Source organism: Dipodomys spectabilis, unplaced genomic scaffold (assembly GCF_019054845.1).
Source record: "Dipodomys spectabilis isolate Male_0828 unplaced genomic scaffold, ASM1905484v1 ptg000299l, whole genome shotgun sequence".
NCBI lineage: Eukaryota > Metazoa > Chordata > Mammalia > Rodentia > Heteromyidae > Dipodomys > Dipodomys spectabilis.
Window position 1 is genome coordinate 2,893,125 of NW_024870976.1, and position 23,365 is coordinate 2,916,489.

At 62.0% G+C, this 23,365-nt stretch overlaps 2 protein-coding genes across 2 annotated transcripts; both read left to right on the plus strand.

The window, feature by feature from the left end:
* Nucleotides 1–269: 269 nt before the first annotated feature.
* Ints11 (integrator complex subunit 11) lies at nucleotides 270–17,820 on the plus strand. The gene is made up of 17 exons (XM_042701978.1): nucleotides 270–409; nucleotides 6,033–6,130; nucleotides 6,545–6,618; nucleotides 9,121–9,349; nucleotides 13,269–13,367; nucleotides 13,445–13,479; nucleotides 13,766–13,904; nucleotides 14,302–14,366; nucleotides 14,720–14,909; nucleotides 15,036–15,119; nucleotides 15,324–15,413; nucleotides 15,493–15,655; nucleotides 16,097–16,204; nucleotides 17,003–17,064; nucleotides 17,133–17,275; nucleotides 17,351–17,480; nucleotides 17,558–17,820. Exons 1-17 carry the CDS (start codon nucleotides 382–384, stop codon nucleotides 17,621–17,623), a joined length of 1,803 nt encoding a protein of 600 aa, XP_042557912.1. The 5' UTR covers nucleotides 270–381; the 3' UTR covers nucleotides 17,624–17,820.
* Nucleotides 17,821–18,892: 1,072 nt separating this feature from the next.
* Nucleotides 18,893–22,264, plus strand: LOC122127380 (basic proline-rich protein-like; the record flags this gene model as incomplete). Its single annotated transcript, XM_042702008.1, has 4 exons — nucleotides 18,893–18,941; nucleotides 19,323–19,421; nucleotides 21,472–21,741; nucleotides 21,783–22,264. Coding segments are annotated over exons 1-4 (900 nt in total), but the record flags the coding sequence as incomplete, so codon positions are not given.
* Nucleotides 22,265–23,365: the final 1,101 nt, after the last annotated feature.

Below are 23,365 nucleotides of genomic sequence, written 5' to 3' on the forward strand. Positions count from 1 at the left end.
CCGCCGGGGCCGCGCCGGGGCCGCGCCGGGGCCGCGCCGGGGCCGCCGGGCTCACGTCAGCGCTGCAGGCCCGCCGTCCGCAGCCTGCGGTTGGGCAGCCGCGGGCGCGGCCGGGAGCCCAGGCTCCGCCGCGGCGCCGCTCCGATTGGCTGCCTGCCGTCCAATCAGGGCTCGCTGTACCCGCCCGCGTTTCCGGCGAGCGGGGCGGAAGCCGGCGCTCGCCGCCGCGCCTGCGCAGCGAGGCAGCGCGCTTCCGGCTGCGTCTGTCCGGTGCGACGGGAGGCGGTGCGGCCGGCTGCGGGTTGCGGCTCCGGGGGCTGGCGGAGCGCTCCTGCCCCGGGACGCGGGGGAGACCGAGGCGGAGGGCCGCTCGCCCGGACGATGCCTGAAATCAGAGTCACTCCTTTGGGTGAGTCGTAGCCGCGCGGGGCCCCGCGAGCGGGGAGCAGCGGGAGGGGCGGAAGGAGCGGGAGGAGCGGGAGCAGCGGGAGGAGCGGGAGGAGCGGGGAGCAGCGGGAGGAGCGGGAGCAGCGGGAGGAGCGGGGAGCAGCGGGAGGAGCGGGGAGCAGCGGGAGGAGCGGGAGCAGCGGGAGGAGCGGGAGCAGCGGGAGGGGCGGAAGGAGCGGGAGGAGCGGGAGGAGCGGGAGGAGCGGGAGCAGCGGGGAGCAGCGGGAGGAGCGGGAGCAGCGGGAGCAGCGGGAGCAGCGGGGAGCAGCGGGAGGAGCGGGAGCAGCGGGGAGCAGCGGGAGGAGCGGGAGCAGCGGGAGGAGCGGGAGGAGCGGGAGCAGCGGGAGCAGCGGGAGGAGCGGGAGCAGCGGGGAGCAGCGGGAGGAGCGGGAGCAGCGGGAGGAGCGGGGAGCAGCGGGAGGAGCGGGAGGAGCGGGAGCAGCGGGAGGAGCGGAAGCAGCGGGGAGCAGCGGGAGCAGCGGGAGGAGCGGGGAGCAGCGGGAGCAGCGGGAGGGGCGGAAGGAGCGGGAGCAGCGGGAGCAGCGGGGAGCAGCGGGAGGAGCGGGGAGCAGCGGGAGGAGCGGGGAGCAGCGGGGAGCAGCGGGAGCAGCGGGAGGAGCGGGAGCAGCGGGAGGAGCGGGAGGAGCGGGGAGCAGCGGGAGGAGCGGGGAGCAGCGGGAGCAGCGGGAGCAGCGGGAGCAGCGGGAGGAGCGGGAGGAGCGGGGAGCAGCGGGAGGAGCGGGAGGAGCGGGAGGAGCGGGAGCAGCGGGAGCAGCGGGGAGCAGCGGGAGGAGCGGGGAGCAGCGGGAGCAGCGGGAGGAGCGGGAGCAGCGGGGAGCAGCGGGGAGCAGCGGGAGGAGCGGGAGCAGCGGGGAGCAGCGGGAGGAGCGGGGAGGAGCGGGAGCAGCGGGGAGCAGCGGGAGCAGCGGGGAGCAGCGGGAGGAGCGGGGAGCAGCGGGAGCAGCGGGAGGAGCGGGGAGCAGCGGGAGGAGCGGGAGGAGCGGGGAGGAGCGGGAGCAGCGGGGAGCAGCGGGAGGAGCGGGAGGAGCGGGGAGCAGCGGGAGGAGCGGGAGGAGCGGGGAGGAGCGGAAGGAGCGGGAGGAGCGGGGAGCAGCGGGGAGCAGCGGGAGCAGCGGGAGGAGCGGGGAGCAGCGGGAGGAGCGGGAGGAGCGGGGAGGAGCGGAAGGAGCGGGAGGAGCGGGGAGCAGCGGGAGGAGCGGAAGGAGCGGGAGGAGCGGGGAGCAGCGGGAGCAGCGGGAGCAGCGGGGAGCAGCGGGAGCAGCGGGAGGAGCGGGGAGCAGCGGGAGGAGCGGGAGGAGCGGAAGGAGCGGGAGGAGCGGAAGGAGCGGGAGGAGCGGGGAGCAGCGGGAGGAGCGGAAGGAGCGGGGAGGAGCGGGGAGCAGCGGGCCGGAGCGGGGAGGAGCGGGGAGCAGTGGGAGGAGCGGAAGGAGCGGGGAGGAGCGGGGAGCAGTGGGAGAAGCGGAAGGAGCGGGGAGGAGCGGGGAGCAGTGGGAGGAGCGGAAGGAGCGGGGAGGAGCGGGGAGGAGCGGGGAGCAGTGGGAGGAGCGGGGAGCAGCGGGAGGAGCGGGGAGGAGCGGGGAGGAGAGGGGAGCAGCGGGGAGGAGCGGGGAGGAGCGGGGAGCAGCGGGGAGGAGCGGGGAGGAGCGGGGAGGAAGCGGGGAGCAGCGGGGAGGAGAGGGGAGCAGCGGGGAGGAGCGGGGAGCAGCGGGGAGGAGCGGGGAGCAGCGGGGAGGAGCGGGGAGCAGCGGGGAGGAGCGGGGAGCAGCGGGGAGGAGAGGGGAGCAGCGGGGAGGAGCGGGGAGCAGCGGGGAGGAGCGGGGAGCAGCGGGGAGGAGCGGGGAGCAGCGGGGAGGAGCGGGGAGCAGCGGGAGGAGCGGGGAGCAGCGGGAGGAGCGGGGAGCAGCGGGCCGGAGCGGGGAGCAGCGGGCCGGAGCGGGGAGCAGCGGGGAGCAGCGGGGCCTGAGCGGGGAGCAGCAGGGAGGAGTGGGGAGCAGCGGGGAGCAGCGGGCCGAAGCAGGGCAGTGGACTTGCCGGGGTCGGAAGGTCTGACCCTGGGAGGGAGCCGAGGCTTTCGAGCGCTGGGCCGCGGCCGCCTCCCTGCCCAGCCTGTCCCAGGGCCCCCTCGGGGCCAGGCCGGCTGCTGCCTCGGGATCCCTCCGCTCTTCCTCCTGTGCCGCTCACGCTCAGGTGGCCTTGGCTAGCCCTGAGTCCGGCCTTGTCTCACCTGGTCTGTGCAACGTGAAAACACTAGCTTTGCCCTTTGTAAGACACAAGAGTGCAGGCTCTCAAGGTCCTAACAGCCTTAAACAGTCTGGAGCAGGAAACACTTCAGGTCCAGGGACCCAGCGACCTGGGTGGCTCTGCAGGTGTGCCTTTGTTTCTCCTATGTGGTGCTTGAGCTTTCTGGGCACCCTTGTTCCCTTTTCTGCGTCAGTGACATCCATGGCTGCCCTCTGTGTGGGTAATCGCTTCACTTAACGCAGACGTGAGCGCTGTGTGGACAGGGTTGTCTCTTCTGCTTTTCACTGAGTCCTGTCTTTTGCTCTCTGTTGACGTTTTGTCCCCTGATCTTTGGGAGGAATGGCTGCCATTGTCCCATCATCGTTCACGCATGCACGCGTACATACATGCATGCACACATATATATATACAGTGTTCTTTCTCTTTCAAGCTCTCAGTTTCCTCCTTGTTACTTGTCAGTCATGGGGCTTGAACTCAGCGCCTTGGCACTGTCCCAGGGCTCTTATGCTCAAGGCAGGTGCCCTACCAGTTTGAACTCATGGCCTGGGCACTGTCCCTGAGCTTCTTTTGCTCAGGGCTAGCACTCTTCCAAACTTTGTCACAGCACCACTTCTGGCTTTTTTTGTGTATGTGGTACTGAAGAATGGAACCCAGGGCTTCAAGCATGCTAGGCGAGCACTCTACCACTAAGCCACATTTCTAGTCCTCCTTGTTACTTTTTTTTTTTTTTTTCCCACCGTTACTCAATTTCTTTGTTGGCCCTCTTCCCTAAGAACTGGGCTTCAGAATCCAGAAAAACATCTGTGGCCTGGATGTCAGTGGCTCACACTTACTGAGGAGGCCGTGATTGGACGAATGTTGTTGCAGCCAGCTTGGGTAGAAAAATCCAGGAGGCTCTTACCTCCAATTAACCGCAAAAAGGTCTGAACTTGCTACTCAAGTGGTAGAGTTAGCTGTGAGAGCCAAAAATACAGGCTCTGAGTTCAGGCCTCACTACTGGCACAACAAAACAAATACAAAAACTCCACAAAGAGCTGGGTGCTGATGGCTCATGCCTATAATCCTAGCTACTCAGGAGGCTGAGATCTGAGAATTACAGTTCAAACCCCACCTGGGCAGGAAAGTCTGAGAGACTCTTTTCTCCAACTGACCACCATAAAACTGGAAGTGTTGCTGTGGCTCAAAGTGGTAGAGTGCTAGCCATAAGCAAAAGAGCTCAGGGACAGTGCCCAGGCCCTGAGTTCAAGCCCCACAACTAATAAAAACAACAGCAACGCACACACACACACACACACACACACACACACACACACACACACACACACACATCCTCCACAAAGCTGGGGTGCTAGTGGCTTACACCTGTATTCCTATAGGTGTAGGAGGCTGAGATCTGAGGATCTCAATAAGCTCTTGAGACTTTTTTTTATGCTAATCCTGGGGCTTGAACTCAGGGTATGGGTGCTGTCCATGAGCAAGCTTGCTTACCCTCCCTCCCTCCCCCCTTTCTTTCTTTCTTTCTTTCTTTCTTTCTTTCTTTCTTTCTTTCTTTCTTTCTTTCTTTCTTTCTTTCTTTCTTTCTTTCTTTCTTTCCTTCCTTCTTTCCTTCTTTCCCTGTCCCTGAGCTTCTTGCTCAAGGCTAGCCCTCTACCACTTGAGCCACAGCATCAGTTCCCATTTTTCAGGTTTATGTGGTACTGAGGACTCAAACCCAGGGCTTCATGCATGCTAGGCAAGCACTCTACCCCAAGCCATATTTCAGCCTCCTGAGCTTTTGTAAAAGTTCAAGGCTAGCACTCTACCACTTGAGCCACAGCTCTACTTCCAGCTTTTTGGTGGTTAATTGGAGATAAGAGTTTCATTGACTCTCTCTGCCCATGCTGGCTGTGAATGGCGATCCTCATATCTCAGCCTCCTGAGTAACTAGGATTACAGGTGTGGGCCACTGGTATCCAGCAGCCCTTGAGACTTTTACTTTCAGTGAACCAGCTTTTTCTGGAAGTGGAGATTTGGCTCAAGTGGTAGAGTACCAGCCTTGAGCTTGGAAATGATAAGGGAAAACACTCAGTCCCGGAGTTAAAGTCCCAGTCCCAGTATCCCCTCTCCCAAATGAAAAACAACAAAAAACTTCCCAAAACTCCAGACCACTGTTTGGTGGCTGTGTTTCTGTGGGCACTTCATATTAGGCCCTAACTTGTGAAAGGGAAGTCCTTCCCTCCATAAAGGCCTGGAGGGTCTTGGGTTCCACACGGCTGCCGAGTGCAGCTGCAGTGAGGAGGAGACAAAGACCCTACCTGCCCCAGGGCGTGCACGGCTGGTCAGGGGAGACAGGCCTGCTGAAGAGCCTTTGGAAGTCCCTCCCCCCGCCCCCCCCCAGCCAGGTGCCGGGCTGCCTGAGGCTAAGTGGGCTCTGTGATTGTGCTTAGGGGCCGTGGCTGGCAGAGGGAGGCACGTTGGATTCAGCACGGAAACCAGGCCATTTGCTGTCCTCAGACCTCTGTGCATGGCTGGGCCACGTCCCTCTCTCCATGGCCTCACGTCACGGCGTGCCTGCCCTGGCTGGAGCAGCTGTCTGGCCTGTTTGGATTTCAGAAGAGTGAGAGGGGCCCAGTGCCAGTGCTCATGCTTATAGTTCTACTTACTCAGGTTCAAAGCTAGCCTGGGCAGGAAAGTCCGAAACTCTTCCAAATAGCTGGGAATGGAACTGTGACTCAAGTGGTAGAGGCCAAGCCTTGAATGAAAAGACTAATGGACAGTGCCCAGGCCCTGAGTTCAAGGCCCAATACAGGCACCAAAAAAAAGAGTGGGAGGGAACCCAGTTGGGGCAGCTGAGGATTCACAGGTGGGCAGAGCGCCGTGGAGCTGGGGCTGCCCACGGCCCAGCGCAGAGCCTCTGTGCTGTGGCCAGTTACTGGTCATAGTCATATCCTTGTGCTGTGTGCCAGGAGGCCTGTTACCCACTGGGGTCAAGTTCCAGGGGAGGAGGCCTGACTGGCCACTGACTGACCCAGCAGGGGGTCCAGGAAGAATCTGACTGAGCTGGTAGAGAGCATTATGGCACCGCACAGAGCAGTGGCTGGCCCTTAGGTGTGAGAGGCCCGGAGGGAGAGCATGTGGGCTGGGCCGGGGACTCCGCTCCCCTCCTGTGCTCTCCTTGCTTGCAGACGGAGGCCCTGTGCTTCCTGTCTCTGGCATTGGTTTCCTCAGCTCACGGTGGGCCCTGCCCAGCCGGGAAGCATGGTGGCAGGGGGAGAGGGGCAGGAGTGAGGATGGGTGCTGGGAGGGCTCAGCGGTGCCTCTTACCTGCCCTCCCGCTGGAGCAGGCGCTGGCCAGGATGTGGGCCGAAGCTGCATTCTGGTCTCCATCGCCGGCAAGAACGTCATGCTGGACTGTGGGATGCACATGGGCTTCAACGACGACGTGAGTCTTTGGTGTTCCAGAGGCAGTGAGGGACCACTACTCACCTGTTCCTTGTAGCCACTGGAGGGGCCTTCGGCCTTGGAGTAGGGACAGACAGGGCAGATGGGCAGTGGCGAGCACACCTAAACAGCTGTGAACATGCAGGATGCCGTGCCCAGCTATTCGGGCGAAGCTGAGCAAGCCCTGCAGGCTGGGCAGTTTCCTGTTCAGATAGCAGTGAGGAGGGGTCACTGGTGGCCTTGGCCATCAAGCTCAGCCTTGCCTAGAGGCGGTGAGCAGCTGCTTCCAAGTGCCACGGTGCAGGTGCCCAGATCCCCCCAGAGCTACCCTCTGTGGTGTCAGCTGCCCCACGCTGTTGTCTGGAGACCCCAGTGCCACCTGCTGTGTTCTGACCGTCTCTTGGCTTCTCCTCAGAGGCGTTTTCCTGACTTCTCCTACATCACCCAGAATGGCCGGCTGACTGACTTCCTGGACTGCGTGATCATCAGGTAACCGCCGTCAGGGGCTCCCTGCCTTTGGAGGCCATAAGCTGTGGTGTGTTGGCAGCCAGTTGGTAGTGAGTTCTGTCCCCATGTGCCTCTGTCCCCTCAAGGTGGTCATGAGCCTCTTTCCACGCCAATCATTCCTGTTGGCTGTCCCCCAAGGGCTATGGACGAGAGCCTGGCAGGTGGTTCCAGAAGCTGAGGTTGAGCCAGAGTGGTCCAGACTGAGGAGAGGGGGGCTGCACACCAGTGCCAGCTGTTAAATCAGGGCTGCTCCCTGGTCCTGTCCATTCTCTGGACCTCTCATGGTACTTGGGCTGCTCCCTGGTCCTGTCCATCCCCTGGACCTCTCATGGTACTTGGGCTGCTCCCTGGTCCTGTCCATCCCCTGGACCTCTCATGGTACTTGGGCTGCTCCCTGGTCCTGTCCATCCCCTGGACCTCTCATGGTACTTGGGCTGCTCCCTGGTCCTGTCCATCCCCTGGACCTCTCATGGTACTTGGGCTGCTCCCTGGTCCTGTCCATCCCCTGGACCTCTCATGGTACTTGGCAACAGCGCCTGTGCCCTCTGTTCACATTCTTTCTACTTCACCCTCCAGCCCTTGCCCCTAGGCCTGGTGGTCTTCTGTTCCTAATGCTAAGGCTTGCTGTCTGTTGGCCTCTATAGATGTCTGAGCTGTCCTGACCCTAAAGCTGTAGCTCATGGTCCAGCCACTGACTGCCGTCTCCGCCACCTGGTGGGGCTGAGCCCAGGGAGGCCCCCGTGTCTCCTCTTCCCGCGCCCACCCTCGTGCTCCATCCCGACGGGTTGCAGATAGCACCTGCTGTTGTATAGTCTGCTTGGCCTCATCCTGGTGACCATTTTCCATTTCCCCAATGGCCAGAGGTGGCTGTTAGGCTGGAAGCAGCTCCTCTCAGGAGCCGGTGTCCAAGCTGCTCAGGCTCCCATGACGCTGGTTCCTTCAGGACCTGGATGGCAGGCTGCTTGCCATGGTCAAGTGCTCTTTATGCCCTCTCTGCCCGGGGTCTCTCCAGAACTTCCCCCGTGCTGTCCCAGCCCCTTGCTGCTCTCAGGAGGATGTCCTGTCCACCTGCCAAGACAATGGCGGTGCTTCTCATGGCGGTATTCCACCCTCCTCTTTGCTGCCTTGTTCATGCGAGTATCACTGTTCAGCTGTTTTGTTTTTCTTTTCTTTCTTTTTTCCTCCCTTTTTTGGGTATTAGTACTGGGGCTTGAACTCAACCTTAAGCTCTTGCTCAGCTATTTTGCTCATAGCTGATGCTCTACAACTTGAGTCATGCCTTCAGTTCCAGCTTTTTGCTGGTTAATTTGTGTGTGTGTGTGGGGGTGGAATTCAGGGCTTTCACACTTGCTAGGCAGGTAACTACTACCTGATCTATACCTCCAACCCTTTGTTGTTAATTGGAGGTAAGAGTCTCTCAAATTTGACTGCCTAGGCTGGCTTTGAACCTTGACCCTCTGATGTCACCCTGTGTGTAGCTAGGATTATAGGCATGAACCATCAGCTGTACAGGTTTGTAATTTTTTGTTCATTTTATGCTAGTACTAGGGCTTGAATTAAGGGACTTGCATTCTTGCATTTTGCTCACAACTGGTGTTCTGCCACTTAAGCCATGTCTCCAGTTCTAGCTGTGTGTGTGTGTGTGTGTGTGTGTGTGTGTACGGTGTGTGTGCACGTGCACACGTGTGGGCTGGTAGTTGGGCTTGAACTGATGACATGGACGCTGTCTTCTTCATTGAAGGCTGGTGCTATACCACTTGAGCCACAAATTCACTTCCTGTGTCTTGATGGTTAATCGGAGATAAGAGTCTCACAGACTTTCCTACCTTGCCTGGTTTCAGACCTTGATCCCTTAGCTTCCTAAGTAACTAGGATTACAAGTGTGAGCCACTGGCACATAGCACTGTGGTAGCTTTTTGCTGGGTAATTAGTGAAAAGTGTCTTGGATTTGGCTTCCTTGGCTGCCTTCAAACTGAGATCCTCTGCGATCTTCTGGATAGTCATTATGGGCATAAGCCACTGGTGCCCAGTTGTATGTTTCCCCCCATACACCCCATGCCTCAGGCCCTGGACACTGTTGTTGAGTTTTTTTGTGCTCAACACTAGTTCTTTACTACTGGAGCCACAGCTCCACTTCTGGCTTTTTAGTGGTTAATTGTAGATAATTTCCTGTCTGGACTGGCTTTGAATGGTGATCCTCAGATCTCAGCCGCCTGAGTGGCTAGTATAGGTATGAGCCACTGGTGTCCAGCCGACTGTACAGGTTCTAACTGTTGATATGCATGGTGTTTTGATAAGCATTTAAAATGCATTTAGGAAGATAGTGGTTTTCATATTTTGTTTCTTTGTAACTTTTCAGTAGCCAAGGTAGTTCTGACATATAGTAGGCTCCAATGAATGAGTGCAGCGGCGTAGGAGCCCGGGGCTGCTGTGGGAGGATGAGGCCGGAGTGGTCCCATGCTGACTGGTGCCACGTCTCCTCAGCCACTTCCACCTGGACCACTGTGGGGCACTCCCTTACTTCAGTGAGATGGTGGGCTACGACGGGCCCATCTACATGACCCACCCCACTCAGGCCATCTGCCCCATCCTGCTGGAGGACTACCGCAAGATCGCCGTGGACAAGAAGGGGGAGGCCAACTTCTTCACGTCGCAGATGATCAAAGACTGCATGAAAAAGGTGGTGGCTGTCCACCTGCACCAGACGGTCCAGGTGAGAGTCCGTCTGTCCCCCCGCCCCCCCCCCCCCCTCCGCACACAGTCTGGAAGGCCTGGGGACCCTGGGCCTGGCCCGCCGGGAGGGGCTGTGGGCACTGGCATTTATCCTGGGGGGCATTTATGGGAGGGGCCCGGTGGACTTCTCCTGCCTCTCTCCATAGGCAGCATTGAGAGGCCAGACCGACATTCTCCTGGAAGAACACTTGTGCCAAGAGAGCGGCTGGCGGTCTGGCACATGTTTAACTTCTGGGACCCATAGTGTGTGTTGGTTGGGTGGGAAGATGGAGCCAGGTGGCAAGAACACAAGTCCCAGGCTTGAGGTGAGGTCGAGGAGGAGTGAAGGATTTTAACAGGCAGATGACGAGGTTTGGCAAAATTTCTCACAAAAATCTGTGTGCGCGCGCGCACACACAAACGTGCAGTCCTTTGCCTTAACCTTCAGAGTGCCCAACTTGTTATCCTTTTTTTGGGGGGGGGGGTGCTCCATTTGTGGGGCCTGAACTCTGGGCCTGGGCGCTGTCCTTCAGCTCAAGGCTAGCACTCTACCACTTGAATCACAGCGCCACTTCCGGCGCGCGCGCGCGTGCGTGTGTAAAAATACCATACAGAGGGGTTTCAATTACATGGGACTTCTGGCTTTTTTTGTGTATGTGGTACTGAGGAATGGAACCCAGGACTTCATGCATGCTAGGTAAGCACTCTACCACTGAGCCACATTCCCAGCCCCTCCTTATATTTATCTTAAATAATGCTTTCTAAAAATCTTAAAGGCTACTTTTCAGCTAATATAGTTAGATCATATTCCACCCACGTGTGTGTGTGTGTGTGTGTGTGTGTGTGTGTGTGTGTGTGTGTGTGTGTGTGTTGGTCGGTCCTGGGACTTGAACTCAGGGCCAGGATGCTGTCCCTAAACTTTTTTGCACAATACTAGTGCTTTAGAGCCACAGCTCCATTTCTGGCATTTTTGATAGTTAATTGGAGGTAAGAATCTCATGGACTTTATTGTCTGGTTTGGCTTCGAACCATGATCCTCAGATCTTAGCCTACTGAGTAGCTAAAATTGTAGGCATGAGCCACGCTACCTGGCCCACCCACCTTTGGATAGTGTTTTCATAGTGTTACCTTTTCTCATTTTTAAAATTCTAACCTTTCTGCATTATTATTTATTTACTTATTTAATTTTATTGTCACTGGGTACTGGTGGCTTACGCCTGAATCCTAGCTACTCAGGAGGCTGAGATCTGAGGATTGCGGTTCAAAGCAGCCCGGGCAAGAAAGTCTGTGAGACTCTTATCCACACTTAACCATCAGAAAACCAGAAGTGGCGCTATGGCTCAAGTGGTAGAGCGTTCACGTTGAGCTGAAGAGCTGAGGGACAGCGCCCAGGCCCAAGGTTCAAGCCCCATGACCCACCAAAAAAAAAAAAGAAAAAAAGAAATGTACTCATTACCTTACATCTGTAACTAACCCTTCTGTACATCACCTTGACAATAATCTTTTCTTTTTCTTTTTTTTTTTTTTTTTGTTGGTCGAGGGGCTTGAGCTCTTCACCTCAAGGTGAGTGCTCTACCACTTGAGCCACATCGCCACTTCCATTTTTCTGGTGGTTCATTGGAGATAAGAGTCTCACGGACTTTCCTGCCCGGGCTGGCTTTGAACTGTGATCCTCAGATCTCAGCCTCCTGTGTAGCTAGGCTTCCAGGCGTGAGCCACTGGTGCCAGCTATGAGTACATTTCTTATTGTACATTGTTACTCTTCTTAATTTTTTATTTTATTTTATTTTATTTTCTTCAGCCATTTGGCTTGAGCTCAGCCTGGGCACTGTCCCTGAGTTCTTTTGCATTAGCACTCTACCACTCTGAGCCACAGTGCCACTTCCAGTTTTCTGGTAGTTAATTAGAGATAGAAGTCTCACAGACTTTTCTGCTTGGGCTGGCTTTGAACCACAATTCTCAGATCTCAACCTCCTGAGTAGCTAGCTAGGATTACAGGCACGAGCCACCAGTGCCCAGCTTCTGAATTATATTTTAAATGTTCTTTTGAGTGGCAGGTAGTTTTCTTTTGAAACTACAACCCAATAAGCCTGTTTTTAAATGGTACTTTTACCATCTAATGCTATTAGATTCTATATCTAGTAAGATTTACTTTGGGTTTAGCTGTATCACTTTGCTATTTTTTTCCTATTTGTTTTGCCTGTTTCTTTTTCTTTCTTTTTTTTTTTTTTTCTTAGGGTCCGGTTATGGGGCCTGAACTCTGGGCCTGGGCGCTGTCCCTCAGCTCTTCAGCTCAAGGCTAGCACTCTACCACTTGAGCCACAGCACCACTTCTGGCTTTTTTCTTTTTGCTTATGTGGTGCTGAGGAATCGAACCCAGGGCCTCAGGCATGCAAGGCAAGCGCTTTACCATTGAGCCAACTTCCCAGCACTGTTTCTTTCTTTTTCATTTTCTTTTTTTGTCGGTTGTGGTGCCTGAACTCTGGGCCTGGGCGCTGTCCCTCAGCTCTTCAGCTTAACTAGCGCTCTAATACTTGAGCCATGTTCCTCAGCTCTTCAGCTTAAGACTAGAGCTCTACTACTTGAGCCACAGTGCCACTTCCGGCTTTTTCTGCTTACGTGGTGCTGAGGAATCGAACTCAGGGCCTCATTCATGCAAGGCAAGCACTCTATCACTGAGCTACCTTCACAGCCCTGTTTCTGTTTTTTTTTAATTGTTCTTTTTGGGTTTACTTACTTAGCCAGTAGTGGGGCTTGAACTCAAGGGCCTGGCATGTCCTATAGTTCTTTTGCTCAAGGGCTGGCACTCTGCCACTTGGGCCACAACTCTGCTTTTAGCTCTTCGCTGGTTACAGATAAGAGTCTCTTGGATGTGTATGCCCACTTCAACTGTGACCCTCCTATCTCAGCCTGCTAAGTAGCTAGGACTACAGGTGTGAGCCTGTCCTGCCTGGCCGCATTTATTTACTTCCTGACATTTTCACAAGGTGTTTTTTTTTTGTTTTTTTTGTTTTGCTGGTCCTGGGTGCTGTCCCTGAGCCTCTTTGTGCTCAAGGCTAGCACTCTAACATTTGGGCCACAGTGCTACTTCCAGCTTTTTCTGAATAGTTTATTGAAAATAAGAATCTCTTGGGTAGGCCAGGCACCGGTGGCTTATGCCTGTAATCCTAGCTACTCAGGAGCCTGAGATCTGAAGATCACAGTTCAAAGCCAGCTCAGGAAGGAAAGACAATGAGACTCTTAGCTCCAATAAACCACCAGAAAACTGGAAGTGGTGCTGTGGTTCAAGTGGTAGAGTGTTAGCCTTGAGCTGAAGAGCTGAGGGACAATGCCAGGCCGAGTTCAAGCCCCACGACCAGCACCAAAAAAAAAAAAAGATCTCATGGGCTGTTCTGCCCAGGCTGGCTTTGAGCTGCAGTCCTCATATCAGCCTCCTGAGTAGGTAGGGTTACAGGTGTGAGCCACTGGTGCTCAGCTCTTCACAGGCTTCTTAAAGTTCTATCTGGAGGGCTGGGAACCTGGCTCACTGGTAGAGTGCTTGCCTCACATGCATGGGGCCCTGGGTTTGATCCCTCAGCACTATATAAGCAGAAAAATCCAGAAGTGGCGCTGTGGCTCAAGTGGTAGAGCGCTAGCCTTGAGCTGAATTGCTGAGGGACAGCGCCTAGGCCCAGAGTTCAGGCCCTATAACCGACAAAAAAAAGCTGTATCTGGAAACTCTGGTTTTAGAACCTTAGATATTTATCTTCTCTCTGCTTTTCTGTCTGTCCACATTGCTTCTCCTCTGTGATTGCTTTTGGTTGAGTCCTGGACACCACGTGGGAAACAGGCATGGATGGGTGGCTTGGACGACCTGTCTGGTCTCATTGTCCCGACCCTGCCCATGCTCTGCAGGCCTGAGTGCATGCTCTCCTCTGCAGGTGGATGACGAACTTGAAATCAAGGCCTACTATGCAGGCCATGTGCTGGGGGCGGCCATGTTCCAGATCAAAGTGGGCTCCGAGTCTGTGGTGTACACGGTCAGTGGAAAGGCTTGGGGCTTGGGCCGAGCTGTCAGTAGCAGAGGTGCTCTCTTGACTGTTACTTTCTTTGCCAGGGAGATTATAACATGACCCCAGACCGGCATTTGGGGTAAGTAGGGCTCAGTCTTCATTGTGTTTTCCCCTCAAGCCTGCAGGCCTGTGAGGTGTGCCAGTGGTAGACCCTGAGCAGGCGATGCTGTCCAGTGTCCCTCCTCACAGCTCAGTGGCAGGCACAGGTCCAGGCTAAGAGCGCCACTCCTGGGACTGTCCCCTCTAGGATGTACTGTAGTGTCTGACAGGAAGGTGACTATGAACAGGCCTAGGATCCACTTTGTCACGCCTGGTTGTGCAGCCATGGGCACTGCCCACCACGGCTGTGCCCACCTCTGTTTCAGGGCTGCGTGGATTGACAGGTGCCGGCCAAACCTGCTCATCACAGAGTCCACATACGCCACAACCATCCGGGACTCCAAGCGCTGCCGAGAGCGGGACTTCCTAAAGAAAGTCCATGAGACTGTGGAGCGCGGTGGAAAGGTAGCAGCTGCAGGCCAGCCCTGGGTTTTCTGCCCTGGGCGGTCAGGGTCCCTGGGGCTGCTGGTGCTGTTAGCTTGGCTCTGAGGAGAAAGACTAAGGACTCCTTAGGTGTTTGTGGACCCCGTGCATCTCAGATCCGTAAGGGTCATGGAGCACTCCTGTGCTTCCCTGGTGTCTTCTTGGGTCTGAGAGTAGAACTTCCCCTAACCCCAGGGGAAGCCTGGTGAGCTTTCTTGGTAGGTGATGTCCCTGGCTCTCAAACTCACCAGCAGACACAGTCTTCATAGTAGCTGCTGCCCACAAAGATGGGACCAGCAAGCAGTCTGCTGCCTGTGGTGTCCAGGGTTGAGTGGCATGGCCAGAGGCCCCCACTTGAGTCAGCCTTACTTGCTCTTAGGTACTGATTCCCGTGTTTGCACTGGGCCGGGCACAGGAGCTCTGCATCCTGCTGGAGACCTTCTGGTGAGTGCTGGCACAAGGCCTTCCCTGAGGGGCAGTGGGAGAGGTGCGAGAGCTCATGGTTACTAATGACCATCACTGGTGCGGCGGTGGTGGCCCTGTTGGCTGCCTTGCTGGCCAGGGAGGTCCAGCCACGTGTCTGAGGCTGCGCCGTCACATCAGCACTGGTAGTCGGCTGTGTTGGGTCGCTGGCCCCACCGAGCCTCCTCACAGCGCTCTGGGCTGGTGCGAGCCCCAGTGTTTATAGGACACAAACTGAGGGTTCAGGTCTGTGGTTGGGGGGGTGGAGACCATATTCCAGGCGACCTGGTGGTATCCTGCACTGTGGCCTCCGCGCCGACTGGCTCTGTGCACAGGGAACGCATGAACCTGAAGGTGCCCATCTACTTCTCCACGGGGCTCACGGAGAAGGCCAACCACTACTACAAGCTGTTCATCACCTGGACCAACCAGAAGATCAGGAAGACCTTCGTCCAGAGGAACATGTTCGAGTTTAAACACATTAAGGCCTTTGACCGGGCATTTGCTGACAACCCGGGTCCCATGGTGAGGCCCTGGTGGGGCATGTGAAGATCCCCGCTCAGGTCTCTGGGAGAAAGGTAGGGGTCGGCTGGGGCCTGTGGCAGGGCTTGGGCCACGAGTCTGCCGCCCTGACCCCATACCTGCCCGCAGGTTGTGTTTGCCACACCAGGGATGCTGCATGCTGGCCAGTCCCTGCAGATCTTCCGGAAGTGGGCAGGAAATGAGAAAAATATGGTAAGGGATCTGGGCCCCAAGATTGCAGGAGGTCTGTGGGTGGGCAGAGACGGGACTATGGGTTCCCACAGCAGCCCGTGGATCACCGGGGGTGGGGGTGGGGGGTGGGAGTGGGGGGGTGGGGAGTGGGGTGAGGTTTAACTTATTGTTCCAGGCTGTCAGGCAGGTACGTCCCAATGTAGCTGAGCCTCCTCCTGCCCATAGGTCATCATGCCTGGCTACTGTGTGCAGGGCACTGTGGGCCACAAGATCCTCAGTGGGCAACGCAAGCTGGAGATGGAGGGACGGCAGGTGGTGAGTCCCCTCGGCCCCTGGGTTGGCAGGGCTCCCGGGCCCCGCTAGTGCTGAGTGTGTTTAAACCGCGCTGCTGCAGCTGGAGGTGAAGATGCAGGTGGAGTACATGTCATTCAGCGCCCACGCGGACGCCAAGGGCATCATGCAGCTGGTGGGACAGGCAGAGCCAGAGAACGTGCTGCTGGTGCATGGTGAGGCCAAGAAGATGGAGTTTCTGAGACAGAAGATCGAGCAGGAGTTCCGTGAGTGCCAGGAGATGGGGGCGGGGCCTCTGAGTGCCGGAGGGAGGGGCGGGGGCGGGGCCTCTGGAGTTCCGTGAGTGCCAGGAGATGGGGGCGGGGCCTCTGAGTGTCGGAGGGAGGGGCGGGGGCGGGGCCTCTGGAGTTCCGTGAGTGCCAGGGTATGGGGGCGGGGCCTCTGTGAGTGCCGGAGGGAGGGGCGGGGGCGGGGCCTCTGGAGTTCCGTGAGTGCCAGGGTATGGGGGCGGGGCCTCTGTGAGTGCCGGAGGGAGGGGCGGGGGCGGGGCCTCTGGAGTTCCGTGAGTGCCAGGGTATGGGGGCGGGGCCTCTGAGTGCCGGAGGGAGGGGCGGGGGCGGGGCCTCTGGAGTTCCGTGAGTGCCAGGGTATGGGGGCGGGGCCTCTGCGGTGACTTCCGTAACTCCTCGGTACTGCTCCCTCTCTAGGCGTCAGCTGCTACATGCCAGCTAATGGAGAGACGGTGACACTGCCCACCAGCCCCAATATCCCCGTGGGTATTTCCCTGGGGTTGCTGAAGCGGGAGATGGCTCAGGGTATGGGACCGGTGGCACTGGGTGGGGTGGCAGGGGTCTGGGGTCAGCAGGCACTGGGTGGGGTGGCAGGGGTCTGGGGTCAGCAGGCACTGGGTGGGGTGGCAGGGGGCTGGGGTCAGCGGGCACTGGGTGGGGTGGCAGGGGGCTGGGGTCAGCGGGCACTGGGTGGGGTGGCAGGGGGCTGGGGTCAGCGGGCACTGGGTGGGGTGGCAGGGGTCTGGGGGCTGGCAGCACTGGGTGGGGTGGTAGGGGTCTGGGGGCTGGCAGCACTGGGTGGGTTGGCAGGGGTCTGGGGTCAGCGGGCACTGGGTGGGGTGGCAGGGGTCTGGGGGCTGGCAGCACTGGGTGGGTTGGCAGGGGTCTAGGGTCAGTGGGCACTGGGTGGGGTGGCAGGGGTCTGGGGTCAGTGGGCACTGAGTGAGGTGGCAGGGGGCTGGGGGCTGGCAGCACTGGGTGGGGTGGCAGAGGTCTGGGGTCAGCGGGCACTGGGTGGGGTGGCAGGGGTCTGGGGGCTGGCAGCACTGGGTGGGTTGGCAGGGGTCTGGGGGCTGGCAGTACTGGGTGGGGTGGCAGGGGTCTGGGGTCAGCGGGCACTGGGTGGGGTGGCAGGGGTCTGGGGGCTGGCAGCACTGGGTGGGGTGGCAGGGGTCTGGGGGCTGGCAGCACTGGGTGGGGTGGCAGGGGTCTGGGTGCTGGTGGGCACTGGGTGGGGTGGCAGGGGTCTGGGGTCAGTGGGCACTGAGTGAGGTGGCAGGGGTCTGGGGCCTGTGTTGATAGTGCTGCCCTGTTCCCCCACAGGGCTGCTCCCTGAGACCAAAAAGCCACGGCTCCTGCATGGCACTCTGATCATGAAAGACAGCGTGAGTGTGTGGCAGTGGTGGGGGTGGGCTTGCCCTGCTCCCTCCCTGACCTCTCCGTGTCCCCACAGAATCTCCGGCTGGTGTCCTCAGAGCAAGCCCTCAAGGAGCTGGGTCTGGCTGAGCACCAGCTGCGCTTCACCTGCCGCGTGCACCTGCAGGACACCCGCAAGGAGCAGGAGACAGCCCTTCGTGTCTACAGCCACCTGAAGAGGTGCGCCCCGCCTCCCCCTCCCCGCTCCTCTGCAGGAAGGCCGGGGAAGCGGGGTCTCACTGCGCCTCCCCACAGCACCCTGAAAGACCACTGTGTGCAGCACCTCCCTGACGGCTCGGTGACGGTGGAGTCCATCCTCATCCAGGCTGCCGCCCACTCCGAGGACCCGGGCACCAAAGTGCTGCTCGTCTCTTGGACCTACCAGGTAGAGGGGGTGGGGTGCTCACAGGCCTGGGAGAGGGGTCTCCTTCCTTGGCAACGCTGTGTTCTCCTCTCCTGCAGGACGAGGAGCTGGGGAGCTTCCTCACAGCCCTTCTCAAGAAGGGCCTCCCCCAAGCCCCCAGCTGACGCGCCGCCCAGGCCTGCCGCCCCTGCCCCGCATGAGCACCTCAGCTTCCACGCCAGGGCTGTGGGTACCCGGGAGCGTGGACCCGTGGCTAGGCTGCAGGTGCCGCCCCAGGAACGTGCAGAGCCCTGGGCCAGCCTGAAGAACATTTTTGGCTGAAGTAATAAATAGGCCTCTTGGGCCTTGTCTTTTATTCTCACTCCCAAGCTCAGAAGATGGGGGGGGGGGGGGACCGCTTAGGTCCTCACACGCTTCCTGCTCCTTACCCAGCTACAGGAAGGGCGTGCAGGGTGGCAGACCGCGTAGGTGGTGGCCACAGCCTCCCGTGGATGTGCTCTGCTCTGAGGGCAGTGAGTGTCTGACAAGGTCCAGCAGACAAGGCCGCAAGTGTGTGTCCGGCATGGCGCGGGGGGGGGGGGGGGAATCTGTGGGTAGAACTGGGTCAGCCTGGGGGGCCGGGGGTCAGCCCGGAGCCCCTCCCCACCACTGCCGTCTGCAGAACTCAGCCTCCACACTGAGGTCTCACTGGCCATCTGAGGAGGGGCAGCTTAGTTTAGGCCACCATGCTTTGGTCACTAATCCTTAGCCAGAAATCCTTTGGCCAACACAGCATGCTCCTGGGGCCCTATCTTTGTCCCTGGCTGCTTGGATTCCCATGCAGCAGGATGATGTGGCGGCTTTGGCTGCTGTCAAGTGCCCCTCAGCTCGGACCCCATCTTAGAGGACCTTCCCGTCTCATGTCTACCATCAGAGCTTGAAGGCACTCACAGGGCTCTGCCTCAGGGATAAGCCAGGAGCTGGCGCTGAGGGCCTGGTGCCTGCGCAGGAGTCTCAGCTGCAGTCTCCTCACCCGGGTGGAAGTCAAAGCCCTCAGTCCTGCAGCCACCAGCACAGCTGTCGTTCAGATACCTGCTTACGTCCCCACCCCACCCCGGGACCACCCCCCTGTCAGTACAGGAGTCCAGAAGCACAGCTTCCTGGAGATACAGATACCTGTGACATCCAGGGTACAAGCCACTCCAGCTCCCTGGCCTGCGGTGTGGTCTCTAAAAAGGAGGCTGGCAGGATGAGGACTGATGACCCCAAGGCTTGTGCACCTAGAGGTCCTCTGCCAGCCAGCAGTTCCTGAGTCATGGGCAGGTGTCAAATGCACCAGTAGCCTGTGCAAGTGAAGTCGGAGCACCAGTGGGCACCTGGTCACGCAGCCTTCCCTTGGCCCATGTAGATGTGAGTTGGGTGATGAGGGACACAGTGGGCACTTAGAGGAGGGGATGCCTCACCAGTCGCGAGTCCTGCCTCGAGATAGGCCCTACCGGGAAGGTCAGCCGCATGGCGAGAGGCCGGCTGGGCATAGGGTGTGGCCAGCAGAACTCACTAGCCCCAGTAAAAACTTTTAGTGGCTGCCAAAGTCTATCACCTGTCAACTGCAGAGCTCTCAAGCAGAGAAGGGATCCTCAGGAGAAAAGCTGCAGTCTACCTCTGCTTTTAACCCCGGGGTGGGGAGGGCAAAGCCACAGGCACATGGGATTGGGGCGCACACTGGCTGGCCAGCCTTCCACCACTGCCAAGTCCTGGCTCCCTGGGCCCAGCCACAGCCTCCAGCCCAGCATCAGTGGCTTACCTACTCTTGTAGGGCTGGCTGGACTGGGGACGTGGAGACCTGGCACGGGGCGCACACTGAGCGAGCTCCTGGGCTTGCAGCTGGGAGCCTTCGGCATGGGCAGCTGCGGGGAGGCAGTGGGGCTGAGCCTCTCCCCTCCTGGTTCACTCCAACACTATACTTCGTCTTCGGAGCCCAGTGTAGGTTTTGATCAGACACAGGCAGCCAGGTGCTGCCCACTGCCAGGCAGTACTGGCATGGTCTGGAGGAGGCTGCCTGGCAAGCATTGAGGGAGATCTGGCTTCACCAAGAGGGGACCTGGTATCTCCTGGCCTCCAAGTCACAAGAGGGCAAAGATGGCATATTCCCCTGCTCACCTGATACATAGGTGCTTCAGGTGCATGTTGAGGACTTGAGCCAAGGCCTGAGGCCAGACTGCAGGCCTGAGCCACAATGGATGTCCTCTTGCTCAGGGCGTGGACTTTTTAAGATTTGACCCACCTACTCCGCTGACCCCTGCAGACCCTCCTGAGTCCCCTCTGACCCCTGCTGACCCTCCTGAGTCCCCTCTTATCCCCGCTGACCCTCCTGAGTCCCACCTGACCACCACTGATCCCCCCTGCTGACCCTCCTGAGTCCCACCTGACCACCACTGACCCTCCTGAGTCCCGCCTGACCCTCCTGAATCCTGCCTGACCACCACTGACCCTCCTGAATCCCCGCTGACCCTCCCCTACTGACCCTCCTGAATCCTGCCTGACCCCCACTGACCCTCCCCTACTGACCCTCCTGAGTCCCCACTGATCCTCCTGACCCCCTGCTGACCCTCCAGAGTCCCACCTGACCCCTTGCAGACCCTCCTGAGTCCTGCCTGACTGCCACTGACCCTCCTGAGTCTCCTCTGACCCTCCTCTGCTGACCCTCCCCAACTGACCCTCTTGAGTCCTGCCTGACCCCCATTAACCCTCCTGAGTCCCCCCTGACCCTCCTGAGTCCCCCTGACCCCCACTGACCCTCCTGAGTCCCCCGTGACCGCCTGCTGACCCTCCTGAGTCCCGCCTGACCCTCCTGAGTCTCCGATCCTCCCCCGCTGACCCTTGAGTCCCCATGACCCCCACTGACCTGAGTCCCCATGACTCCCGCTGACTCTCCTGAGTCCCCCCGACCCCCATTGACCCTGAGTCCCCATGACCCCCGCTGACCCTGAGTCCTGCCTGACCCCCCCTTGCTGACCTTCCTGAGTCCCCATGACCCCTGCTGACCCTCTTGAGTCCCGCCCAATCCCACTGACCCTCCTGAGTCCCCGCTGACCCTCCTGAATCCCCCACCCTCCCCCGCTGACCCTCCTGAGTCCCCTGACCCCCATTGACCTGAGTCCCCATGACTCCTGCTGACCCTCCTGAGTCCCCTGACCCCCATTGACCCTCCTGAGTCCCCTGACCCCCATTGACCCTCCTGAGTCCCCATGACTCCTGCTGACCCTCCTGAGTCCCCTGACCCCCATTGACCCTCCTGAGTCCCCATGACCCCTGCTGACCCTCCTGAGTCCCCTGACCCCCATTGACCCTTCTGAGTCCCCATGACCCCTGCTGACCCTCCTGAGTCCCCTGACCCCCATTGACCCTTCTGAGTCCCCATGACTCCTGCTGACCCTCCTGAGTCCCCTGACCCCCATTGACCCTTCTGAGTCCCCATGACCCCCGCTGACCCTCCTGAATCCCCCTGACCCCCATTGACCCTCCTGAGTCCCCATGACTCCTGCTGACCCTCCTGAGTCCCCTGACCCCCATTGACCCTTCTGAGTCCCCATGACCCCCGCTGACCCTCCTGAGTCCCCTGACCCCCATTGACCCTTCTGAGTCCCCATGACCCCCGCTGACCCTCCTGAATCCCCCTGACCCCCATTGACCCTCCTGAGTCCCCATGACTCCTGCTGACCCTCCTGAGTCCCCTGACCCCCATTGACCCTCCTGAGTCCCCATGACCCCCGCTGACCCTCCTGAATCCCCGTGACCCCCATTGACCCTCCTGAGTCCCCATGACCCCCGCTCGCGGCCTCCTGTCGGGACAGGTTTGCAGCGTCCAGGGCCCGTCGGCTGCGCCCGTCCCGCCCCCCGGCTTAACCTGGGAGCCCAAGCCCAGCGGGAAGGACCTGGTCAGCGGGACCTGGAGGGGAGGGCGGAGCGGAGCGGGGCGGGGCGGGTGCACGTGGCCCGCGCCTGCTCCCCCCCCCCCCCCGCACCCCCCCAGCCCCGCCCGCGCCGGACCCCCAGCCCCCGCCCGCGCCGGACCCCCAGCCCCCGCCCGCGCCGGACCCCCAGCCCCCGCCCGCGCCCGCGCCGCCCCCGCCCGCACCCGCGCCGCCCGAGCCCCCGCCCGCGCCGGACCCCCCAGCCCCCGCCCCGCCCGCGCCGGTCCCGCCCGCGCCCCCGCCCGCGCCGGCCCCGCCCGCGCCCGCGCCGGACCCCCCCCCAGCCCCCGCCCCGCCTCCTCCCCCCCGCCCCCGCCCGCCCCCGCCCCGCCTCCTCCCCCCCGCCCCCGCCCGCGCCGGACCCCCCCAGCCCCCGCCCCGCCTCCTCCCCCCCCGCCCCCGCCCGCCCCCGCCCCGCCTCCTCCCCCCGCCCCCGCCCCGCCCCGCCTCTTCCCCCCGCCCCCGCCCGCCCCCGCCCCGCCTCCTCCCCCCGCCCCCGCCCGCGCCGGACCCCCCCCCCAGCCCCCGCCCCGCCTCCTCCCCCCGCCCCCGCCCCGCCCCGCCTCTTCCCCCCGCCCCCGCCCGCCCCCGCCCCGCCTCCTCCCCCCGCCCCCGCCCGCGCCGGACCCCCCCCAGCCCCCCGCCCCGCCTCCTCCCCCCGCCCCCGCCCCGCCCCGCCTCTTCCCCCCGCCCCCGCCCGCCCCCGCCCCGCCTCCTCCCCCCGCCCGCGCCGGACCCCCCCCCCAGCCCCCGCCCCGCCTCCTCCCCCCGCCCCCGCCCGCGCCGGACCCCCCCCCAGCCCCCGCCCCGCCTCCTCCCCCCCCGCCCCCGCCCGCCCCCGCCCCGCCTCCTCCCCCCGCCCGCCCCCGCCCCGCCTCCTCCCCCCGCCCGCCCCCGCCCGCCTCCTCCCCCCCGCCCCCGCCCGCGCCGGACCCCCCCAGCCCCCGCCCCGCCTCCTCCCCCCCCGCCCCCCGCCCGCCCCCGCCCCGCCTCCTCCCCCCGCCCCCGCCCGCGCCGGACCCCCCCCAGCCCCCGCCCCGCCTCCTCCCCGCGCCCGCGCCGGACCCCCCCCAGCCCCCGCCCCGCCTCCTCCCCCCCCGCCCCCGCCCGCGCCGGAACCCCCAGCCCCCGCCCGCGCCGGACCCCGCCCCGCCCCGCCTCCTCCCGCCCGCCCCCGCCCCGCCTCCTCCCGCCCGCCCCCGCCCCGCCCGCCCCCGCCCCGCCTCCTCCCCTCGCCCCCGCCCCGCCCGCCCCCGCCCCGCCTCCTCCCCCCGTCCCCGCCCGCGCCGGACCCCCCTCCCGCCCCCGCCCGCGCCGGACCCGCCCCGCCCCGCCTCCTCCCCCCCGCCCCCGCCCCGCCTCCTCCCCCCGCCCCCGCCCGCGCCGGACCCCCCCAGCCCCCGCCCCGCCTCCTCCCCCCCGCCCCCGCCCGCGCCGGACCCCCCTCCCGCCCCCGCCCGCGCCGGACCCGCCCCGCCCCGCCTCCTCCCGCCCGCCCCCGCCCCGCCTCCTCCCGCCCGCCCCCGCCCCGCCCGCCCCCGCCCCGCCTCCTCCCCCCGCCCCCGCCCGCGCCGGACCCCCCTCCCGCCCCCGCCCGCGCCGGACCCGCCCCGCCCCGCCTCCTCCCCCCCCGCCCCCGCCCCGCCTCCTCCCCCCGCCCCCGCCCGCGCCGGACCCCCCCAGCCCCCGCCCCGCCTCCTCCCCCCCGCCCCCGCCCGCGCCGGACCCCCCTCCCGCCCCCGCCCGCGCCGGACCCGCCCCGCCCCGCCTCCTCCCGCCCGCCCCCGCCCCGCCTCCTCCCGCCCGCCCCCGCCCCGCCCGCCCCCGCCCCGCCTCCTCCCCCCCGCCCCCGCCCGCGCCGGACCCCCCTCCCGCCCCCGCCCGCGCCGGACCCGCCCCGCCCCGCCTCCTCCCCCCCGCCCCGCCCCCGCCCCGCCCGCCCCCGCCCCGCCT

Coding starts and splice junctions, on each gene's coding strand:
- Ints11 (XM_042701978.1), top strand. CDS start 382: ATGCCTGAAATCAGAGTCACTCCTTTGG. Junction 9,350..13,268: donor ACCTGCACCAGACGGTCCAG/GTGAGAGTCCGT, acceptor TCTCCTCTGCAG/GTGGATGACGAACTTGAAAT. Junction 15,120..15,323: donor CAGGAAATGAGAAAAATATG/GTAAGGGATCTG, acceptor TCCTGCCCATAG/GTCATCATGCCTGGCTACTG.